The 23367-nt window shown below is 39.2% G+C and overlaps 1 protein-coding gene across 1 annotated transcript in view; it reads left to right on the top strand.

Annotated features, from left to right (window-relative positions):
• The window catches only part of LOC126272694 (protein PRRC1-like), a 69519-nt gene extending 46558 nt beyond the window's left edge, over window positions 1–22961 (top strand). Inside the window, exons 4-7 of the mRNA XM_049975721.1 lie at window positions 5590–5692; window positions 5861–6028; window positions 11088–11277; window positions 22211–22961. Of these exons, the coding sequence (XP_049831678.1) occupies window positions 5590–5692; window positions 5861–6028; window positions 11088–11277; window positions 22211–22327 (578 nt within the window). The 3' untranslated portion in view covers window positions 22328–22961. The remainder of the gene's footprint in view (window positions 1–5589; window positions 5693–5860; window positions 6029–11087; window positions 11278–22210) is intronic.
• The last annotated feature ends 406 nt before the right edge of the window (window positions 22962–23367 follow it).

Below are 23367 nucleotides of genomic sequence, written 5' to 3'. Positions count from 1 at the left end.
GATGTCCCACCTCCCCTCCCACCCAATTTGTTTGGATATTCAACACACAACTGTACCAACATTTATGTATTGTTTCAGTCTCAACAAAAAATAATTAATTTTTTTTAAATATTTGGTTATTAATTAAGTGAAATGATTAGTAACTGGCAGCCCTTCCACCAACTGTGGACGACTCATTGAATGATTGGCGACTAATTACAAAGAATTTGAAGGTTTAAAAATCAGAGTGCTGCAGTCAACTGATGTCTGGTTCATCAGAGTAATTCAACCTCTTAATCTATTTGTTCCTCATTATTCACAGCAAATTCAGAGTAATTTTGTTGCCTTTATTAACCTTTCACCAGTGCATACTAAGTTGCATTAGCATTTCTGATGAGTTTATCATTTAGTTCGTGATATCATTGTGCTTAAGAGTAGAGGATGATACTAGTTTTGAAAATCTCTTGCACATTATTTTCTTGACATAAATGGAGATAATGTGTATGTGGAATTTCATTTTTTAAACAATACAAATGACTAAAAAGTGTGGTACATGGTAGTACTATGGAAGTTGAAGTACCTGTGATTGCTGAAGTTAAATTGCTCATGAGCAAGTCAATTGATAGTATAAAATATAAATAATAGCACCAAATCTCCATCCTGACTCAGGCCCAACAAGCAAGATGGTGCTGTTGTTAGCCATCTGGACTTGCATTTAGCAAGAATGAGGTTCAAATCTCCATCCGGATGTAGTTTTTCTGTAGTTTAATGAATGAAACAGCCAGTTTTCTTCCCCTGCCATGCACAGCCTAAGCTTGTTTTCAGTATGTAATGATGTCTTGAAATACAGCAGTTTCAAATTGGGAATTCCAAGTGGCAAAAAAATGTAACCTTTGTTGTTTAACTAGTGTCAGCCATGTGGTCATTCTCAAGTTGATGTGGAGAACATACAAACATTGTTTATATTGGGGTATCTATGTATGGAACAGTTTCATGCAGTTAATATCAACTTTCATGATAAACTGTATGTTCAGTTGAATAAGTTCAATTGACAATCCATGACAAAAATGTGCCATTGAAGTCTTCAGTTCATGTGAGGCAAAGTCTGAACTTCTTCATTCTGTGTCAACTTGAAAACTGATATGTGAATAATACTAGCCATTCAATAAATGATATATTCTCTAGCAACTTCAGGTGGTCCAACATGAAACTATTTCCGTATTTTGAGGCTGTGCAACACTGCTCCAGTAAAATACACTCCTGGAAATGGAAAAAAGAACACATTGACACCGGTGTGCCAGACCCACCATACTTGCTCCGGACACTGCGAGAGGGCTGTACAAGCAATGATCACACGCTCGGCACAGCTGACACAACAGGAACCGCAGTGTTGGCCGTCGAATGGCGCTAGCTGCGCAGCATTTGTGCACCGCCGCCGTCAGTGTCAGCCAGTTTGCCGTGGCATACGGAGCTCCATCGCAGTCTTTAACACTGGTAGCATGCCGCGACAGCGTGGACATGAAGCGTATGTGCAGTTGATGGACTTTGAGTGATGGCGTATAGTGGGCATGCGGGAGGCCGGGTGAACGTAACGCCGAATCGCTCAACACGTGGGGCGTGAGGTCTCCACAGTACATCGATGTTGTCGCCAGTGGCCGGCGGAAGGTACACGTGCCCGTCGACCTGGGACCGGACCGCAGGGACGCACGGATGCACGCCAAGACCGTAGGATCCTACGCAGTGCCGTAGGGGACCGCACCGCCACTTCCCAGCAAATTAGGGACACAGTTGCTCCTGGGGTATCGGCGAGGACCATCCGCAACTGTCTCCATGAAGCTGGGCTACGGTCCCGCACACCATTAGGCCGTCTTCCGCTCACGCCCCAACTTCGTGCAGCCCGCCTCCAGTGGTGTCGCGACAGGCGTGAATGGAGGGACGAATGGAGACGTGTCGTCTTCAGCGATGAGAGTCGCTTCTGCCTTGGTGCCAATGATGGTCGTATGCGTGTTTGGCGCCGTGCAGGTGAGCGCCACAATCAGGACTGCATACGACCGAGGCACACAGGGCCAACACCCGGCATCATGGTGTGGGGAGCGATCTCCTACACTGGCCGTACACCTCTGGTGATCGTCGAGGGGACACTGAATAGTGCACGGTACATCCAAACCGTCATCGAACCCATCGTTCTACCATTCCTAGACCGGCAAGGGAACTTGCTGTTCCAACAGGACAATGCACGTCCGCATGTATCCTGTGCCACCCAACGTGCTCTAGAAGGTGTAAATCAACTACCCTGGCCAGCAAGATCTCCGGATCTGTCCCCCATTGAGCATGTTTGGGACTAGATGAAGCGTCGTCTCACGTGGTCTTCACGTCCAGCACGAACGCTGGTCCAACTGAGGCGCCAGGTGGAAATGGCATGGCAAGCCGTTCCACAGGACTACATCCAGCATCTCTACGATCGTCTCCATGGGAGAATAGCAGCCTGCATTGCTGCGAAAGGTGGATATACACTGTACTAGTGCCGACATTGTGCATGCTCTGTTGCCTGTGTCTATGTGCCTGTGGTTCTGTCAGTGTGATGATGTGATGTATCTGACCCCAGGAATGTGTCAATAAAGTTTCCCCTTCCTGGGACAATGAATTCACGGTGTTCTTATTTCAATTTCCAGGAGTGTATTCTAATGATCTTGTTGGGACAATAGACTCTCGTATTTCATTGTTCTTCATACAGAATGCTCTTCCCTTACCCCTCCCTCTGCCTCTCACTCTTTTGCGTCATAGAATGCTGATTAAGAAAATAATAAATATATTTTTGATGGTATATGCATGTATCATAACTACAAATGTTTCTAAACTTTTTTGTTGAACTCATCTACAGAGTGAAAGGAATTTGCATCAGGAAAATGTTTCACTTTAAATTTGCCTCTCATTTTCTGTTATGCTAGAAAGCTATTGACAATTAAACGTGCACAGCAATGTGTACATTTCTGTACAATTGTAGTGAAGTATTATTTCATTGCAGATAGTTTTATCATCTAGTGTTCAGTGAGTGAGTGAACACTTTTGAGTGAGTCCACATTGTAAATCATGAAATCTCATGGAAAATAGCACGCCTTGTATTAATCACATTTCAACAATAGCCAAAAATGTCAGTGGTGGCTTGACTATTCATATGTTTAAGATATTAGTACTCAATTTCTGCACAGCTAGTGAACATCACACTGGAGGAGATGAGCTATCATAGTTATCGTGACGGAATAATGTGGGCAACTGCCCTGGGGACATACATAATATGTTTTATGGGCAGACCCATTGCTGGAAGTGTTTACCTACCTGCTGCAGTAAGCTGGGTGGGTCAGTTCTAACACTGAGTTCAACCACTGTAGACATTGCCTTGCACCTCGTGCTATGTGCATTTCCATGTGCTCAGTTGTCAACCAGCACTGCCAGTCAGCTACATCTGCCCTGTGTTGTGTTTATCCCTGTGCACATCTGTACATGGTTTCGGACTTCTGCTTCCCCGTAGATTGATTTGCATGGCTAGTTTTCATTTCTTCTTGTGGGCTTCTATTCTATTGAGCCACCGTTGGCCTATACACTACCTTGTGCCGACTGTGTTGTTTACCAGGCATTGTAATACCTGTGCAGATATTAAAAATACGATATTAGCAAGAAAAATATTTGTCTTTGTTCACACCTAAGAATTTAAAATTTTGTTATTTTTCAGATTATTTGTCCGCGATGTCATAATAAAACATCACACAATGGAAGCTCCGGGTTGCAATATTAACAATATTAGGTAAAGAATAGAGTGCTCTCACCATAAAGATGACACATTGAGTTGCATAAGATTGTCACAATGTCTGAAATTGTGCCCTGTGTTTTGCTGCAATTTGGTGACACTATGTTCTCTGTTAGCCACATTCTCTACATAATCTTGCTCACACAAATAACAGTAATTACTGTATACTCCTTAAGCATGTAAGAATGAGCGACCTCCAGTACCATCTTCAGTGGTACACATTCGATAATATTTTTTCTAACCTAGCAATCTACCGAGCGAGGTGGCGCAGTGGTTAGCACACTGGACTCGCATTCGGGAGGACGACGGTTCAATCCCGTCTCTGGCCATCCTGATTTAGATTTTGCGTGATTTCCCTAAATCACTTCAGGCAAATGCCGGGATGGTTCCTTTGAAACGGCACGGCCGATTTCCCTCACCCGAGCCTGCGCTCCGTCTCTAATGACCTCGTTGTCGACGGGACGTTAAACACTAAGATCCTCTTCCTCCTCCTCCAATCTCATTTTCTGTATCGTATATTTAATACAGAGCAACTGTTTATATATTTATGTATGAGGGCAATTCAAAATAAACGCACAGATTTCCTTATGCACTATTTCTGTCACCTGCAAGATGTATGGAGGTCACCGAAATGGCTCCACAAAAATCTACAGTATGTGTTGTTTGTGTTGAGAGTCTGATATAGTGTGGAACATTCTATGAAAGTGATTCACTTCAATTTGACAAATTATTGGCACTGCAGGCTATCTGGCAAAAATGTTCATATAAGTAGTCAGGATTCACCATTCATCTGCACACACACACACACACACACACACACACACACACACACAGAGAGAGAGAGAGAGAGAGAGAGAGAGAGAGAGAGTATAAATACCTGACATTCGTTGCACAAAAATTTTACAGTTAATTTTGAATTACATTTGTGACTGAAAGAAATGTTAGTTATATTGTTAATTTGTGAAAAAGTGTGTGCAGAACATTGATAAGGTTATGAATTGAAAACTGCCTGTTTTAGATAAGTACCAAGGATGTTGCCAAATACCTATAAAGCAATCTCAGTTACTATACACAAGGGGATAGGTCTGTGAGACAGTGTGTATACGACCTGGGACAACCAGGAGATCCAGGAAAACCTGGGAATTTTTTCATTCGGGAAAAATCCAGGAATTTCTTAGAATTCCGGGAATTTTGTTGTTGTTTTAGTTTTCAGTGAAGTGTTTGTAATTTTGACTGGTAAGAACCGTTACTCTAACAAAGGATATTACTGTATCCGCTACTGCAGAATAATACTGCAGCATTAAAACATGAACAAGAGAAAAAAAAACTTAAATTGCAAAAGAAATACACCATATAAAATAACACAGTGCTCATACAAGCATCTGCCAACAGCAAAATTTCTCAAAGGCTTTCGGAAGACTATGCAGTGCTTCATAACAACAAATTGCCTTCGATGCACATGACATCACAACTGTTTACATTAGACTCGTTTAATCAGTTAGAGCGGGCTCATGCACACGCGCAGTTGAGTCGTGTATGAGTAGTACCTTCTCCTACTTCTGGCTACAGAAATGTGGCTGTTGGAACACTTAGTTACACTGTAAAAAAATGCACAGCATAAATTTAAATATAAGTATAAAGCCATTGTATAAACACAAACCATCAGGTTTTACAGAGCACAAATTTGTAAGTACAGACAATTACGTGAAGCCAAGCAGTTGGCTGCAGAGGGAACATTATGACCATGTCCTGCAGATAAGCTGCATACTATCATTTATTTTCTAGAACTTTTCTTTCTGTTCTAGATTCTGGTGGTGATATTGATATTGTGGTTGCATCAGACAAAGAAATTAAAATAAGCCCAGTTAGAGAAGCTTTCCAGGCAGTTTTTGGCAAAGCTACTGTTACGTAAGTCTGTTGTGCAGTTTTTGTGCTGTTGTCTCCTTTAACATAGGCACGGAACAGAATGAAAAAATAAAATAGTGGTAAAGTATTCTATGGAATCTCTTTACTCATATCTGTATGTACAAGTTTATATTTATGTTTATCACATATTTTAAAGATCATATTTTGTAGGGGACTACCAGCACAAGCAGTAACTGTTGCTGCACAACCAGTTGGTTATGGCTCGGCATTCAAAGCAGCAGAAGAAAGGATACACTCAGTTCGTACAAGTGGAAAAATTCATGAGAACCAACCTGTAGTTGCTGTGGAAAATTTTATTGTGGAGGCTGCTGAAGGACAGTGAGTAACTGTTACATACTAGCTCTGTGTTTGTGCATGAGTTAGTGCCAAACAGCAACTTTGTCTGATTCTGCCGTTTATTGCTGAAATGTAGATTCTCATTGCCGTGCGGGGTAGCCGTGCGGTCTGAGGTGTCTTGTAACGGTCCGCGCGGCTCCCCCGTCGGAGGTTCGAGTCCTCCCTCAGGCATGGATGTGTGTGTTGTCCATAGCTTAAGTTAGTTTAAGTTAGATTAAGTAGTGTGTAAGCTTAGGGACCAATGACCTAACAAGTTTGGGCCCATAAGATCTTACCACAAATCTACAATTTTAGATTCACTGTCTAAACTTTACAACAAACTATCAAGAGTACTACGTAGGATGTACAGAGTTTGGTTTCAAGCTCCATTCCCCATGGTTTTAAATCACTACCAGTTTTTTAATGATGTAATGGTCTTTTTGAGAAATACTATTGAGAAAATTTACAGAACCGGCATTTGAAACTGACTGCCGAACAATTCTATTATGACCAACATATAAGGACCACGAAGATGAGAGAAATTAGGGCTCATATGGAGGCCTACAGACAGTTGTTCTTCCCTTGCTGTATTTGCGAGTGGAACGGGAAGTGAAGTGGAAGTGAAAGTGGAAGTGAAAGTGGAAGTGAAGTGACAAGTAGAGGTGCAGGGTAACCTCCACTACATGCTGTACATTGGCTTGTGGAGTATTTATGTAGATATAGATTTCGTAGTTTCCCAGAGAGATACCAGGATAGTTCCCTCAGAAGGTCCTGAACAATATCTTGCTGTATCCTTGCTTAATGCAAGCTAGTTCCCAGTCTCTAATGAACTGAATACTGATGAGACATTAAACTCAACCTTCTTGCTGCTCACTGGTGGAAAAAGACCAAAGCCTAATGGAGGAAGGTTGGGGTGGTTTAGTGGTTCACAACACACAATTCCTCCTTATATAATCAGAAAGTATTGTTTTCATACAGTTAAGACATTTTAGTAATGAAAAAATCAAGCACTTCTTACAGACACTGATCAGATTTCTTTCAAAATAGTGGGCAGTATAGCAAAGGAATAACTCAGGGAACCACATTGTCATTACTTCGCATTGATTTTCCTGCAAAGTAGAGACCATAATGCTTCTGTCAGGGAAAACTAAAAAACTAATCGTCATTGTCTTCTTCCTTTAACCTGCTCTGTTGTTCTGTGTATTGTATATTCAAGTTTTAGCATATTCGTTTCACTTTGATTCATGTGCTGGTCTGCATAAAAAAATGAAGAGTGTTATCAGTCAATATATTGGATTGTACTGACTTTGAACCGAATACGTCTCGAACTGTTTAAGTCCACAAGTATATGAGGTGTCAGGAGAAAGAGTGTACTCATGAGGATGCATACAAAAAAAAGTAGCAAAAGGAGGTATTACAGATTGCAGCGTAGTGACATCAGGCGATCAGTTACTAATGAAGCAGACTCTTCCCTCCAGTTTCATGTCATCAAATGTGGCATTTCTTCCTCTCATCATCATCCACTTTCTTTCTTCTACTGCAAAACACAATATACAAAATTGGTATGCTACAAAGACCCTGAAGTATCAGGATTTTATTAATGGCAGGTGCTTAGTCCACCTCATTTTAATTTTGTGATCAGCCAACCTCATTTATGTAGTGTAATATTGTAGTCTTCTCTCCATTGACATCTGTATTCACTTATATCTAATGTTTCAAGAAATGCCATACTTGGCATTCTTAATGTGATACTGAAGACAAAGATGTTGAGCACTCTGAAACATCTGCCTGGCCCCATACATAAGTAAAAACAAAGCCCTGTGACCTGAACTCAAAGGGTGGTTTGATCACTATATAAGCATGTCCTGTTGGAGGTGATACACTCTTTCTTTCCTCTGACTTTTGCACTGATTCACCCAGCACGTTTAGCATCAGCTCCAGACAAAGGTGCAGTTTGGTGAGATATTTCAAGTACACACATAAATTAATGTATTTATGAGCATAAGATGACCCTGAATACACAGTTATCCCCTTTCTTCTTTCGGAGATCCCTTGTGAAAATTTTATTTTCACCATATTCTGACTGATCAAAATTACAAACTGTTCTATTCATACGAAATATCTGCATAAAAAATATTAAAAATACACCTATTCTAAACTTACGCCATTTACCGGTTGTTTCTACCAGAAGAAATAAAGTAAACAAAAAGTGGTGTACTTTAACTTTTATCTTCATTCCCTTTTCTGCTTACTATCTAAGCCAGTCATCTGTGGTATCAGTAATTTGGTTACAGTGGTACCCAATAGCACAACTGAAATTGCTGTGAGGAAACAGGCATCATTAAAATTTACAATTTTGGTTGGGACAAATATTTTGCTGCTTCTTCTGATTATGTTGCAATGTCCGAGGTTGTAGTTACTGTGATGCTGTAGAACACAGCTGTTTTCTCTGAATACATAGCAAATTTTTCATCTTTATGGACGTGAGAATGTGATAGTATTCCGCCACTCTTGTTTCCAAACAGATAGCCTGTCTGTTACTCTCACTTCGAACCAGCAATTGACGCACCTCTTTTTGTTTGTCCATAGTTTTTCCCAATGAATATGCTGCTTGAAAGTCTCTCGAGGACACAGCCAGATTGATTGATCATTGTGGAACAAATTTTCAATGCATAATATGCGAACACCACCCAGTTTTGTTCCTATCATACCTCATGGCGAGCAGTGGCAACATTACTCCATAAAACACACAAGTACACCACTGGCTCCTATCTAGACTTTTACTGTATTCTGCAGAAATTTGTATTAATGTTGATTATATGCCCAGTTTTAAAATTGGTTCAATTCCAGCTACAAATGGATCCAGGCAAAAAGCCGAAATATGCTGTACGCATTCCTGTAGTTGGCAACATGATGAAATTCGCTGTTCGCTTACCACTGTCCCTCCCCATATTTGCCCTAGTTCTCAGCCAAACTGGTGTCAAGTGTTCCCCTTCCAACCTTTCAGAATTATTCAATATAACTCTGTATGTAATCTCAGTTACCAAAGCTTCATCCGTAAATGTAAGGCAACAACTGTTTTAATCTCTTACACAATGTAAAACTATTGACCTCAGCAGCAGTAGTTTAATTTGTGGATATAAGGTGATCCTGTATTGTTCAAGTGATGAGTTGTGGAAGAAACCTCATCTTATAATTGAGTTAATACTATATTGTCAGATGTGAAATACCAGTAAATGACAAAGGACAGAAAAAAATAATAAGACCAACTGCGGATTGAACACTGGACTTTGAATTGATAATCAGATACTTATCCACTGAGCTTCCAGGATACAAATCCATGCATCTGCTGCTGACAGAATTTTAATTTATGGTGTTAACATTTGATATTTTCGCTGCTCTCTCTTCACTTTCTTTGAATGGTACAGGTGAGCTTTCAGGATTTGTTAGCATCATTGTAAATGGTTTATGAAAAACAAACTAACATAAATGCATTTTTTTTTATTTTCACTGTCAGTAGTATTCCTTTTAGTCCATTGCCCAACCAACTTGATTTTTTGGGGAATTGATTAAATAGAAATCCATTTGCCAGCATTGGCTTGGATATTTGTTTTGTCAGGCTGCATTCCCAAGTTGGGACCGCCTTCCACAACTAAGTCTTCACGAAGGATAAATTTCATCTCCTAAAGCTGTATTTATTAGTATTGGTTTTCACAAATTACTGTTTGTCGGTTGATCTTCATGTGTTGTAATAGAAAGTGTAAATCAGTTGGGATCCACAAACTTGTTCTGTCGTACAAACCCAGGGTGTATGCTCTTGATCTGCATGTACTAACACTTGGAAGATAGTTTAAACTTGGAACTGCTGCATCAATCTTCAGAAAAATTGTCTATACTGGGTTAATGCAACAGTCAGTCTTTTGTCTGTCAGTGAAGCATGTCACATTCTGTGAGCCTAACAGTCAGATTGCAGGCAGTGGTTCTAGAGGTAGAGGTTCACATGACTCGAGATAAAGGTACGTTTCAGTTAATTGCTGAAACTACATGACAATGAGGCATTGATAAGACTAATAAACTGTCTCATATCACTGTTCCTTATAGGTGATTTAAAAGCAGGTTGAGAAACTGTGAAACACCAATTTAACACATCAAAAGGCCCCTATTTCTCAATTAATCGTGCAGTTTTCTCTCTTTCCATCATTGTGATTACTCTGTAGGAAATAAAGACAACATACACTCCAGTGAATACTTCCATGTAGAGCAAATTGTATGCTCTGCACAAGTGGTTGGTTGTGTCAGAAAACTGAAACGATGTTAAGGACTGGATAGATATAATTGCATGAGTTTTTATCAGCTGTGCAACATCTGCTGTATGAAAGCAAGTGATTTTTGTGAAAAGTGGTACCTTATATTTAAACTACCATAGGGACAGTGAAGTGCTTGAAGTCACAGCAGATGAGAGAGCCCAAATCATCCACAGGAACTTTTACAAGACAGGGCTTCTGAGACAAATTCCAAAATTACAGATCTAGAGAGAAACCAATAAAATTCAAAGCATAGGAAAATATCTGGGCTCATGGTGGGATCAGTAATAGAGTTTTTTGAACCAGTGAAGCATGAATGGGCAATTATCATATCATTATGCTTATCAGCTCTACAAGAGGCCAGATGCACAAATGGCTTAACAAGTAAAATCAGTAAAAGGTCAAAATCATAGTCCTAGTCTGACACATAGGTGTTAAATGTTTTCAAGCCTTGTATGCTTTGCTTCCCCACCACACTTCTGTTGTTTCCTTTCTTAAAATCCATGTTTTAATGAGCCTTTTCCATTTTCTGTCGTTCCTTTAATTTAGACATCTCATTCTCTTCCATGTTCCTTATCTCCAGATCAAACTTAAAGCCAAATGCTTCAATATTTTACCTCTTTCAGTATTCTTGGCAGCTGTTATTTAATGTATTTCTACTAAATATAACCAAGTCAAATGTTTTTTTCCTATGAAGTGTAAAAATGCAACAAAGCTGCATTACATCGTTTTTAGATCTGTTGTTTCATTCTTTTCAGGTGGTACGACTTAGGCTTGCTAACATTGGATGACCCTGGTCACAAAATAACTCTGCACACTTTTACTGGAACAACACCTGTACCATCCACTGTTGTGGATTTAGCAAGGGATGACACACCTTCTGATTATCCTCTGCTGAGTTCAGGCTATGCTGTGACTATTGGAAGCCTGATGGCTAGCAATTTGGAGGTAAATATAATCATTTGGAGTGTGTGTATTGTACTATTGAAATTATTTTTTGTTTGTTGTTTTTGTAAGATACTTTTAGCCAGTCAAGATGAGTTATAAGCTCTGATTGCAGCTTGGATATAAATTATTAATTATGGTGTTAACTTTGGAAGTACTTCTCTCTGTCTCTCTCTCTCTCTCTCTCTCTCTCTCTCTCTCTCTCTCTCTGTGTGTGTTGGTGTCTTCTCAAGCCATTTTGAGGAGAAAATTCTGTCTGAAGGAGTTGTTTCAATTACTGTCGTCTTTGCTGTGTAATTGATTATCTAATTTTAATAAGCTAAGCTGTTCTGTGCTCTTGTTATTTTCTGCTGTTCTTTCAGTCCTACATAAATTATTATTGGAGGAATGAAGCTTTAACATTCAGGAAAAAACCTATAGCATCTTACTGATATGAAGCTAACTTGAATGTAGGGTCCCTCAAGAAATTTACTTTATAAACCATCTTAGGGATTCTCATACAGTTAGATTGCTGTAATCCTGTGAAGCTCTCGTATAATCTCCTATTGAATATGATGCCTGCGGCATAAGATATAAGTAGATTAGCCCAACTAAAACTAGGAGTAAGGTCTGTCGTGAGAGACTTAAATTGACTATGTGCATCGTGACTTGGTTTTGAAACCAAAAAATTTGTAAGGCACTATTTGAGGTAGTCATTAAGTTTTAATCATCACCTCAAAAATAGTTATGGAACTGATTTGGTATCTCCCTGTATGTACATGTCTACAATGCTACACAGGGAAGTTCCTGTAACATAGTAACATACCTCCCCAAAGGAGCTCGCCAGTCTTTGGCAGGTTTGTGCTTGGCTACCCCAGGGCCCCAGCCTTTGCAGCATCTTTTCCCTTCCGTGCTGCACATGTATTCTCTTGCTGTTCTTTTTCCACTCCCTTGTGGAACAGGTCTGGGCTGTTTTTGGAAATGTATTCTACATTTTCAGTAGTCAACATCATAGTACTCTCGACTGTTTTTCGTTTCCTTTCTCTTTCTTCATTCACCTTCTCCTGTCCTTCGTCCACTTTGGTGTTTGAGTTTCCTCTTTTACTTCTTCCTCCCTGTGCACTCCTGAAGGCCAGCTTACACATCTGACATTTAATAGGTGACTGGGTAACGCGTAATTCATAGCCCCGGGTCGACAGTAGGGTTCGCACGTACCCCCTGGTACAGGTCAGGATGGGGAAGGGGTGATTACCTTAGCTGCTACCTTCCCAAATTGCTGTTTGGTCCCTCTGTCAGGTGTTCAGGTGGTGTAACCTGAGTCGTGAACCATCACCTAAAGTGGGTGAGGCCCCTCCGAGGGGGGAACCGCAGTGGGAAGGAGTGCACCATCGGGGATGCTGTCAGTCATGGGGGATTTTCATGCAATGAACCAATCATCATCATCACAGTCAACATCTATCGAACTTAAATAGAATGAAGCTCAAGATTCAAAGACCCACCCAGCTGCACTACAGTTCCTCTTAGATTGACGTACTGAAGACAGACAATCCTTCACAATGGTAAATCCATTTCTTATTCAGAAAGGGCAATGGTACTTTACTTTTGGAGTCTACTTCTGAGTCTCAAGCACAACTACTCCTTGCAGTATCACTTCTCTACAGTTGTCCTGTTCATGTAGAGGCCCACAGAACATGGTGTTACTTACACTAGGCTGCTCGATGGTCTGACTGAGGCATAAACCCAAACTTACCTCTCTGCTCAGGATGTCATAGCAGTCCAGCAAGTGATGAAAAAGGTAGATGCGTCCTTAGTGCCCACACACACTCTTTTTCTCCCTTTTGATGGAGTGGTGCTTCAGTCAAAGATCAAAGCGGGCTATGAAGTTATCACAGTACAACTGTAAATTCATAACCATTGTCATCGTTTCAACCACACTCGAGTGTCCTGCCAAAATCCGGCCAAATGTGTAACCTGTGGCAGGGATGCTCACAAGGGCAATTGTCCGCCCTCTTCTCCCCGCTGTATCAACTTCAATGGCAACCATGCTGCCTCCTCTCAAGATTGTTCCATGTATCGCAATGAGTGGGCTCTCCAGGAAATCTGGGTAAATGAAAAAGTGCCTTACCCGCTCGCTTGCAAGTCGCAGCCAAGTTGGTTCTGCGGAAATTCATCAACAGCTTGTTGAAGTTTATGGTGCAGGTGTTATGAATGATGAAGGAAGGACAAATGTTCATGATGAAGAATGATCTGTACAGTCTATTTTCAGGACTGAAGACTTGATATGAAAAGTTTATGAGGCAATTCAATAGTTTTTCACATTGCTACAGTCAAACTTCACTATAGAAAATGTGTGTGTGAGATGGGTGCCGAGAATGTTGACTGAAGAACATGTTCTTTGTCTGTTTTGGAGTGCTATCATAAGGATGGTAACAAGTTCTTGGGTCATATTGAGACAGGTGATCACACGTGATTGCACACTACACTCAATCCAGTGAATAGCGTCACTCAAATTCCTTGATGAAACCACGAAAATTCAAACAAGACCTTCAACACAGAAAATCATGGTCACAATTTTTTTTTGACTGGAAAGGCATTCTTCTGTTAGACTTTTTGTGAAGAGGATTGATGACAAATGCTGGGACGTAAATGGAATGAAATGATAATTGGCATTCATGGTTGGGAGACCCCCTCCAGGAAGTTCGGCCGCTGAGTTGCAAGTCTTATTTCAGGTGATACCACATTGGGTGACGTGTGTGTAGGTGAGGACAACACAATATCCAGTCCATGAGTGGAGAAAATCTACAACCCGGCTGGGAACTGAACGGTGGCCTGCTGCAAGGTAGACAAACACATTACTACTCAGCTAAGCAAGCAAACTGCTGAGAGGTACTTTGAAACATTATTAAAACTTAGGTGTGCTATTCAAAATCACTGGTGGGGATTGCTCTCTAGCGGCAGCATTCTGCTTCATGACAATGCTCAGTCACACGTTGCGGCAAGAACAAAGATGCAACTGAATATGTTTTATTGGGAATTACGGGCTCAACAACCATACAGTCGTGACTTAGCACCATCAGACTTTTATCTGTTTCCAAAACTTACGGAATTCCTTGGTGGAAAGCACTTGGAAACTGATGACGTCTTCAAAGAAACTGTTACTAACTGTTTAACATGTCAGGCAGCAGAGTTCTTTGATGCTAGACCAATGTTTAAATGTTCCATTGACTGTGTTGAAGAAATGTGCATATTGTAGTTTGTGATACACATTATGCTTGTAAATAAAGGTTCTCTAACTCCATTACAGATCTGTTCTTACTTTAAAAATTACCCTCATATTTCTACATAAAGATGAGAAAATCTGTAGAACTCCCAGCCTGAATATTCTAAAAATTGCAGGGTATGTTAGTTGGTCATTGTACATATGGAAGGCACTATTAGAGTCCGCAATATTTGGTGATGCGAAATTTGAGAATACTCTCAAGGTTAAAAAAAAAATTAAATGGTTTGCTGATTTTGAGTAAACATAACACAAAACAAGCATATGTTAGTCAAAATGATTATTTTGTAGCCTTATAGGTGCATGAGAAAACAACTGTTCATTTTCCTCAAACATGTTATAAAAAAATTAACTATAGAAAGTACTTTCTACATGCATTTTTCTGTTTCTGATATTCTCAATTTTTATTGTCTTCTGTCATGACTTTATTTCTGTATGACAATCTATGAATTAAAATAGCCTACCCTGTAACAATCAATACTGCAGTGCTGAAAAACGGTTTTTTGTTTTTGTTTTTCCCACCCTCTCTCTTCCTCATTGAACTTTTATAGCTGAGCTGAATTTGTACAAGGACAATGACAATCCAACAAGAACTTTACTTCAGAAATGGGGACTGCACACTGATCTGTTGACAACGGCTATTTGAAAGAATTTGCCAGTCATAAAGGAAACAGTTACATTTGCAGCTTATATGAGTCACTAATTGTCACACCCACCATTGATTGTCAAAGTTCATATTATTGAAGAGAAAAACTATGTTTTACAAAGTGCCTAGCATCCAGCACACATCCATCTATTGATTCTTCATATGATTTTGAAAAGCACCCCTGTTCGTTTTTTAAAATTTCTGAACACATTCTAAGTTGATATCTGAACGAATCATACGCTGATTTTTGAATGCGTTCGTAGTGTATGTGATGTGTGTGCCAGGAGAATCTCTGTCACATATAGAAATAAAAAAACTTTTCTGCGGACAAAAGGGGACGGGGTTATACGAAAAGAGCTGATCTGAATAAACCCAAACGGGTAAACGCCAATCACTGTTTGTTTGTGTGGTTGATTGGATGTGCAAACTCCAATTTTAAAATAAATTTGGAATTGTCATATTCTTCCATGTGGGATTTCACTTTTCCTTCTTCTTCCTCATTCTAACAAACACTCTTATCATTACTAATTCTGTAAGTATTCCGATCATTGTCAGTACTTATTCTCCGGTTAACTTCACTAACCCTGCCAGAATCACCATTTTAATTATTCTGCGTTTATTCTCCGATTAGTTGTTATTACATGTTCCTAAAATGCTTTTTCCGCACTATTCTGACAATATTATTGAGTGGCTGCTAATCAAGGACTGTACAACTGTTCCTTAGTAGTGTAGTGATCTGGCAAAAATTTTCTCTCAAAATTTCATTTTTTTGGACACACCAACAAGATAATGTAACCTTTCTTACCTGTTATTGCTGTTAGTTGTTCATTTCCACACTGGTAGTTTGAATGTATGAATTTCGCTAATAATTATAACAGTGTTTATCATTCGCACATCCAATCAACCACATAAACAAACAGCGATTGGCATTCACCTGTTTGGGTTTATTTGGCTCAACTCTTATCGTTTAGCTTCGTCTCCTTTTGTCTGCAGAAAACTTTTTTATTTCTAGATATGACAGGGATTCTCCTGGCAGAGACATCACATACACTATGAACACATTTAAAAATCAACTTATGATTATTTCATATATCAACTTAGAATGTGTTCAGAAATTTTCAAAAGCAAACAGCAGTGCATTTCAGAATCATATGAAGAAACAATAGACAAATGTGCATTCGATGCTAGGTACTTTGTGTGACATGGTTTTTTTCTTCAACAATATGAATTTTGCACCCCCTGAAATTGCCACTCAGGGCAGATACCTCAGTTTGTTGTTAACAACTAAATTTCATGTGTGGATGACAATCAGTGGTGGGTGGGACAAATAATTAGTGTGCCACATGAGCTGCAAGATGTAACTGTCTACTTTACCTCATAGTCCGGCAAATTCTTTCAAATGGCCATTGTCAACAGTCCATGTACAAATTCAGCTCAGCTATAAAAATTCTATGAGGAGTAGATGGAAAAAAGAAAAACCATGAACACTTTTCAGCAGTGCTGTGTTGTGTGTGTGAATGCCTAAGGGACCAAACTGCTGTGGCCATTGGTCCCTAGACTTACACACTGCTTACACTATCTTATGCTAAGAACACACACACACACACACACACACACACACACACACACACACACACACACACGAGGGAGGACTCGAACCTCCAGCGGGTGGGCCACGCAATCCGTGACGCGGTGCCTTGAACTGCCCAGCCATTTTGACAAAGATATACCAGTTATGCATTACGTTTACTCAAAATCAGTTTAATTTTTTTTTTATTAAAACCTTGAGAAGAGCTAGGTCTAACATAAAAAATTCTCAAATTTTGCATCACCAAATATTGCGCACTGTAATAGTGCCTTCCATAAGTACAATGACCAGCTAATATACCATGCAATTTTAATATTCAGGATGAAGGTTTTAGCAAAAACTTAGAAAGAATCAAAAAATTTCACATTTCCTCATCTTTATCTATAAATGTGAGGATCATCTTTAAAGTAAGAACAGATTTGTAATGGAGTTAGAGAAACTTTATTTATGAGCATAAATTGTATGACAAACTATAATAAGCACATTTTTTCAACATAGTCGCGGGAACATTTAAACACTGGTCAAGTTGTGGCACCAGTTTTTGGGTCCCAGCATCAAAGAACTCTGCCACCTGACTTTTAAACATTTAGTAACAGTTTCTCAGTTTTTTTACGTCATCAGCTTCCAAGTGCTTTCCACCAAGAAATTGCTTAAGTTTTGGAAACAGATGAAAGTCTGATGGTGCTAAGTCAAGGCTGTATGGTGGATGAGCCCGTAATTCCCAATAAAACTTGTTCAGTTGCATCTTTGTTCTTGCTGCAATATGAGACTGAGGCTTGTCGTGAAGCAGAACGATACCGCTAGAGAGTGATCCCCACCAGTGAATTTGAATATCGTGCCTAAGCTTTAATAATGTTTCACAGTACTTATCAGCAATCCACTTGCTTAGCTGCGTGGTAACATGTTTGCCTACCATTAAGCAGGCCTGGGTTTGGTTCCTGGCCGGGTTGGAGATTTCCTCCATTCGTGGACTGGGTTTTGTGTTGTCACCGACACACAAGTCGCTCCACATGGGGTTACCTGAAGAAAGACTTGCAACTTGGCAGCCGAACTTCCCGGATGGGATCTCCTGGCCCTGAATGCCACACTATCATTTTTTTTTTTTTTTTCCATTTACGTCTCAGCATTGTTGTCATTCGTCTTGGCAAAATGTCTTACAGAAGAATGCCTTTCCAGCCTGAAATAACTGTGACCATGATTTTCCATGTTGAAGGTCTTGTTTGAATTTTCGTGGTTTCATCAAGGACACATTGTTTTGTGTTCTTCAATCAACGTTTTCGGCACCTATCTCTCACACAATTTTTGTAGTTAAGTTTGACTGTAACAATGTGAAAAACTACTGATCTTGAAATAGTCAATAGTGAAGCACCTGTTTTGGTGAATTGCCTTATCAACTTTTCGTATCAAGTATTCAGTCCTGACAATAGACTGCACAGCTCATTCTTCATCATGAACATTTGCCCTTCCTTCATTAAATAGCCTAGACCATTTGTGCACAGTTCCATCATTCATTACACCTGCACCGTAACCTTCAACAAGCTGCTGGTGAATTTCAGCAGGACAAACTTGTTTTGCATGTAACAACTGAACAACTGAATAACTGAGCCCACTTCACAATTGCCAGGGTTACTGATTGACATGGCAACAAATGAAGCTGTTTAACCTTACAACCAACACCAAAAGAGGTGTGAAATGTAATTGTGTCATACTGAGAGACTGGCCAAGAGTGGCTGACTATGAACAGATTTCAGGGGACAGGATGTGCAGACATGTTTGCTGTTGGTTCTTCCTTTAAAAATTATCCTCGTGTTTTGACAGTTCAGGAATTTCAGGCATTAATATCATAGCTGATAGTTTGCAATCTTTTGACTTTATCATTTCTCAAGACAGTGAACATCAATTTTCAAAATATAATTTTGAAGTTTGCTAAAAGATACAAATTTTTGTAGTTTATTGTTTTGGAATTAAAGATGGAAAAAGCTCCGAAGGGTGTGTGTGTTAATCATGTCTGATAGTATTGTGAACAAGGCTTTTATTAAAAACAATTTCAAGAGCTCTATCACTGATAATTTTTTTAACCTGTATGATTTGAGATGAAATCGCCTAGTAGCTAATGAAGTATAATAGCTGATGTCTCTAAAGTACATTGCTTTTTAGCACACTACTTCATGTAAATGTACAAGAGATAACGTTGACAATTGGAGTCAGGCAGGTGCTATATACAGTACACCACTATTGCAGTTCCAGGAATATGTTATCGTAGCCCTTGACTAGTTGATGCTAAATTGCTCTGCCATAGCTAAACATAAATTAAACAATGACTAGAAAGGTATCAACAATTAAATGGCTTGGTATTTTTCCATAGCAGGCAAAACCTGACTCTCCGGTGTATAAAATACACCAGCACATTTGCTCTAGGGTTAAGTGGATGTGTCTTTGCTATCTGGATGATACAGTCATTTTTTTCCAAAGACGTTTGTCATAACATCTAGGCTGTCTGATAACTTTGTTGAAGTATTCAGACTGCAGGCCTCTACCTGAATCCAAAAAGATGCCTCTTCCCGGAAAAAAAAATTCATACTGGGGCACCTAGTGAATGGCAATGAGAGTCCAAACCGATCCATAAAAAATAACATTAGTCACAGATTTTGGACGCCTCCGTACATTATGATGTGAGAAGTTTTATCAGAATGTGCTTGTACTACTGGCACTCAGCAAGACCTCCTGTTCCAAGATGTGCCCCTTGCAAGAACAACTGCAGGGAGATGCCATATTTTCCTGGAACAATTCATTGTTCTTAAGGAAACACTAACATCTTCTCGAGTACTAGCAGTATATGATGTGAATGCCAAGACACAATTTCACACCAGTACTAGTGTTGTTGTTGTTGTTGTTGTTGTTGGGATGTTTAAGGGGGACTAAACAGCTAAGGTCATCAGTCCCCCATTCCAAAACCGGCGAAACAAAATTTATGGAACAAGTAAAAACCCCAAGGGGGGAGGAGATGCCCCTCCCCCCAGTCACTGAAAGAACACCAATGTGGCAGCGAACACTAGAGACAAGAAGAATACAGACGAACACTGGACAGAAAGAAACGGAAGAAAAGAAGAGGGTCAGAGACTGGTTGACTGACCATGGGAAAAAAAATTGGGAAAGAGTCAACCATCCGAATACACACATTAAAATCTGCAACCAATGAGACACTCGAGGACAAGATACACAGAAAGGGAAAGGGACAGGTCCCCCCTAAATGGAACCATAAAAAGGGCTACCACGGTTATGGGATGATGCAGTTCTAGTACAAATTCAGGAAGGTGTAACTTATGATTTCATAGTACTCTCAAAATCCAAGAGGAACTTCCCTGCAACTGAGAAAGAGTGATTTGCAGTTGTTTCGACCATCATCAACAAGATTTGGGTGTGTTTATTTGAGAAACCATTCACTGTTTTGATGGACCACCATTCTCTAGGCTAGCTGACTAATCTGAAGGCATCAACTGGAGAGAAGAAAACTGACACTTCTAGATGTAAGACAAAACAGTTGAATACAAAAATGGACACAAGCACAAAGATGCCAACTGCCTTTCGAGGAAACTTGTGAAGAACATAGCTGCTGGGATATGATCTCAGCCATTGGTAAATTAAATGACATTTGTTCGTGAAGGTGCTTAATCTGATACTGTCAGTAATACATGTCCACCTAACCTATGCTGAATTGCCTTTGTATCAGAACACTTAATTTCCAAATACGTTCAGTCCATCTCAGCAAGATAATTTGATCACAGGAATTATTATAAAAAAAGAAAAATGAAACCTCATATGTCCAAAACATTATTGTGCATCTGAAATATATTACCACTTTAAATTTTGTATTATGCAACTTTTAGTTTGTAATTATTTTGTGTACTAAACATGTAAAACAAGTTCTGCAGCATCTAGAATCTACTGTACAAATTTCTCTTAGCACAAGCTTTAAGCTGAAATATCTACATGTTGAAATACATTGCATTCTTATGTAGGTATGTAAGAAGTTAATTATAGGAGGATACTGCAAAGAAATCCTGTCAAAAATAAATCACAGTACTTGGGGCAAGATAACCCTGTAGCAGAACACAGCATTGTGGATGTAATCTGTTATTGGTACATTTAATGACATTTCTGCTGAACAGAGGGAAGATCCAGCACTACAGAAGAAACAACACATTTGTTCATGGTGGTGCTTTATTGGTCATACCTGCACTAGTGACCTGCGAAGAAGAGCTACTTGCACGACTGCTTTGAAATATTTCGTCATTCTTCAAATGGCAGAATATGCCTCTTCAGCTCATCAATAATATACCGGGAAGAAATATTTGTTCCATCTTCCCCACCCCCCACCTTTTTGTGGGACCCAGTGAAATATTCCCAGGCTTGAGATTTCCTCTTTGTTGCCATATTGCAAGTATTGTGTTCAATACAGCTCTATGCTATTAACAGCAAATTAGAGATTCAGCTCAAATTAAATGACAGAATTTTCCTCACGTTTCAAGTTGCTATTCGCTTTGACTAGAAGTCACACTCCTGAATATAAAGGAGCTTCTTGGCCCGTATTGCAAGAGGGCTACAGTATCATGACATCAAAAGCTGTTTACATGTACAAGAAATGCATTGGGAAGTTCTTAAAATGTGCTCTTATTTCCGATTTCTAGTGCACAACTTCTAATGCCCTCGGTGTTAACATTGTGTTAAAGTACCACTCATTGACAAGTATTTGCCAAAGGAAATAAAATGTGATAAAAACCTGGCATAAAAAAGGGGAAAAAAAGAAATCTTTTCCTGTGGCTTATCAAAGGACAGAAATGGTGGAGCTCGTACAGTCTCACAGAAAATAACTTCGAGAAAAGTTATGAGCAGTGGAAATAATAAATGTAGATATGTGTGGGTCCATTGTTGAAGGTGACAACCACTAATGTTGAAAACTCTTGTGATGAACACAAATTTGAGCATGTTATCTTCCTTTTGTGCCCCACATTATACATGACATTTTCCAGTGAAGTGCAAAAAAATATGTGTAATAAAGTGCCTGCAAACTGCAATGAGTTCACTCAATTTTGACGAAATTTGTCACACTATCTGGACAAGACGTAGGTTTGAAAAGCAGCTATGCCCTAATATGCCATGCAAATAGTTTTGCTAATATGAGTATCCTCGTGTCTGTTCTGTGACTTTTATTTCACTCAGAGTTAGAACACAGGAAAAATGTGCCTTGCTCAATTTTTAATACAAAACACGTATTCTTTATATCATAGCTACCTTTATGACTGGTTAGTAACTGAACTTTGCTGCTTTTTCTTACATTTTCAGATCAAATTTTAATGTCTTTCCCACCAAATATTACATTTAGTCTTCCACAGTTGTCATCACACATTTGTTATACTGGGCTTACACTAGTTACTGGTCTTTGCAGGTGCATCACTCAGAGTGGCATCAGGCAGTGAGTGGTGTTTCCAGACGTGACCATTTGCTTTTGGCAGCAAGGGTGCTTGCAGGACTGTACAAGAACAGTATTGGCAGCATGCTATAGTTTTCTGTGACTAACATATGCGCCTTAATATTATCAGTTCAGAAAAATCACTTTGTAAACCATGTGCTGATTATGTATGAATTCTGAAGTAATGATACAATGAAAAAGTACAGGAAAATTTGGACTGAACATTTTCCTGTGATTTACAGTTATTTTCTTATGTGCTCATTTCTTGCCTAAAAATGAAGATATCCTATTCACAGTACAATAGTTACAGATGTCCTTTGATATTAAAAAAACTTATATAAACAAATAAGCAAAATGTAACATTGGGCTATCTCTCTCTGTACCCCTTTCAGCACATTTATCTTTTTGTTGCAGTCTCCCCACCATGTAAATAAATTTCCTAGTTTATCTTAACATTTTTATATTTTTCAGTTGGGGAAGAAGCAATGTACTGTACTTACTGTGAATGTTTTTAATGCATGTATATATATTATATTACTGTGATTTTATGAAGAATGAAATTTGTAATTTTGAGTCTCAGTAGCTTTAGTTATGTATTAGTATGTAAGAACTGGCTTGTCCGCTGAAATTTGACTACACATGAAAGTTATTTGTCTGTTTATAACTGCAAAGAAGTTGTTTATTATTAATTTTTATTTGACCATGTAATAAATGTGATACTTTTCAACTTTCTACTACACTACCTTAACAAATTCCAAGAATTGTAAAACTGCCTTGTATATCTTGGCAGATCGAATTGCAGCATGGGAAATATAATAGAAATCCCCTCTTAGCTCTGTGGTATTAGTGTAATCAGAATTTTAAGAGAAACAATGAAATTGTTTTAGGAATATTGCACTGGAAGTGATTTTCTTGCTAGTAAATGCCAACAATAGTGGTGTACAGTCAGATCTGTGAGCACAGACAACATTGGCCTATTTAGTTACACATTTGTTCTGGAGATGGAATGTTTTTGTACCAAAGAAATTTTCTAAAGCTTTATTAACACTTCTAGAAATTTTTCTCATGCCATAATCTCAGATGGTCCTCCCACTACCTATACTTCAGTAAAGGCTATACTTTGTATTTAGTTC

This window comes from Schistocerca gregaria, chromosome 5 (assembly GCF_023897955.1).
Source record: "Schistocerca gregaria isolate iqSchGreg1 chromosome 5, iqSchGreg1.2, whole genome shotgun sequence".
In the NCBI taxonomy this organism is placed as follows: domain Eukaryota; kingdom Metazoa; phylum Arthropoda; class Insecta; order Orthoptera; family Acrididae; genus Schistocerca; species Schistocerca gregaria.
Note: the sequence above shows the minus strand (reverse complement) of the source record. Positions and strands in the feature narration are given on the sequence as shown.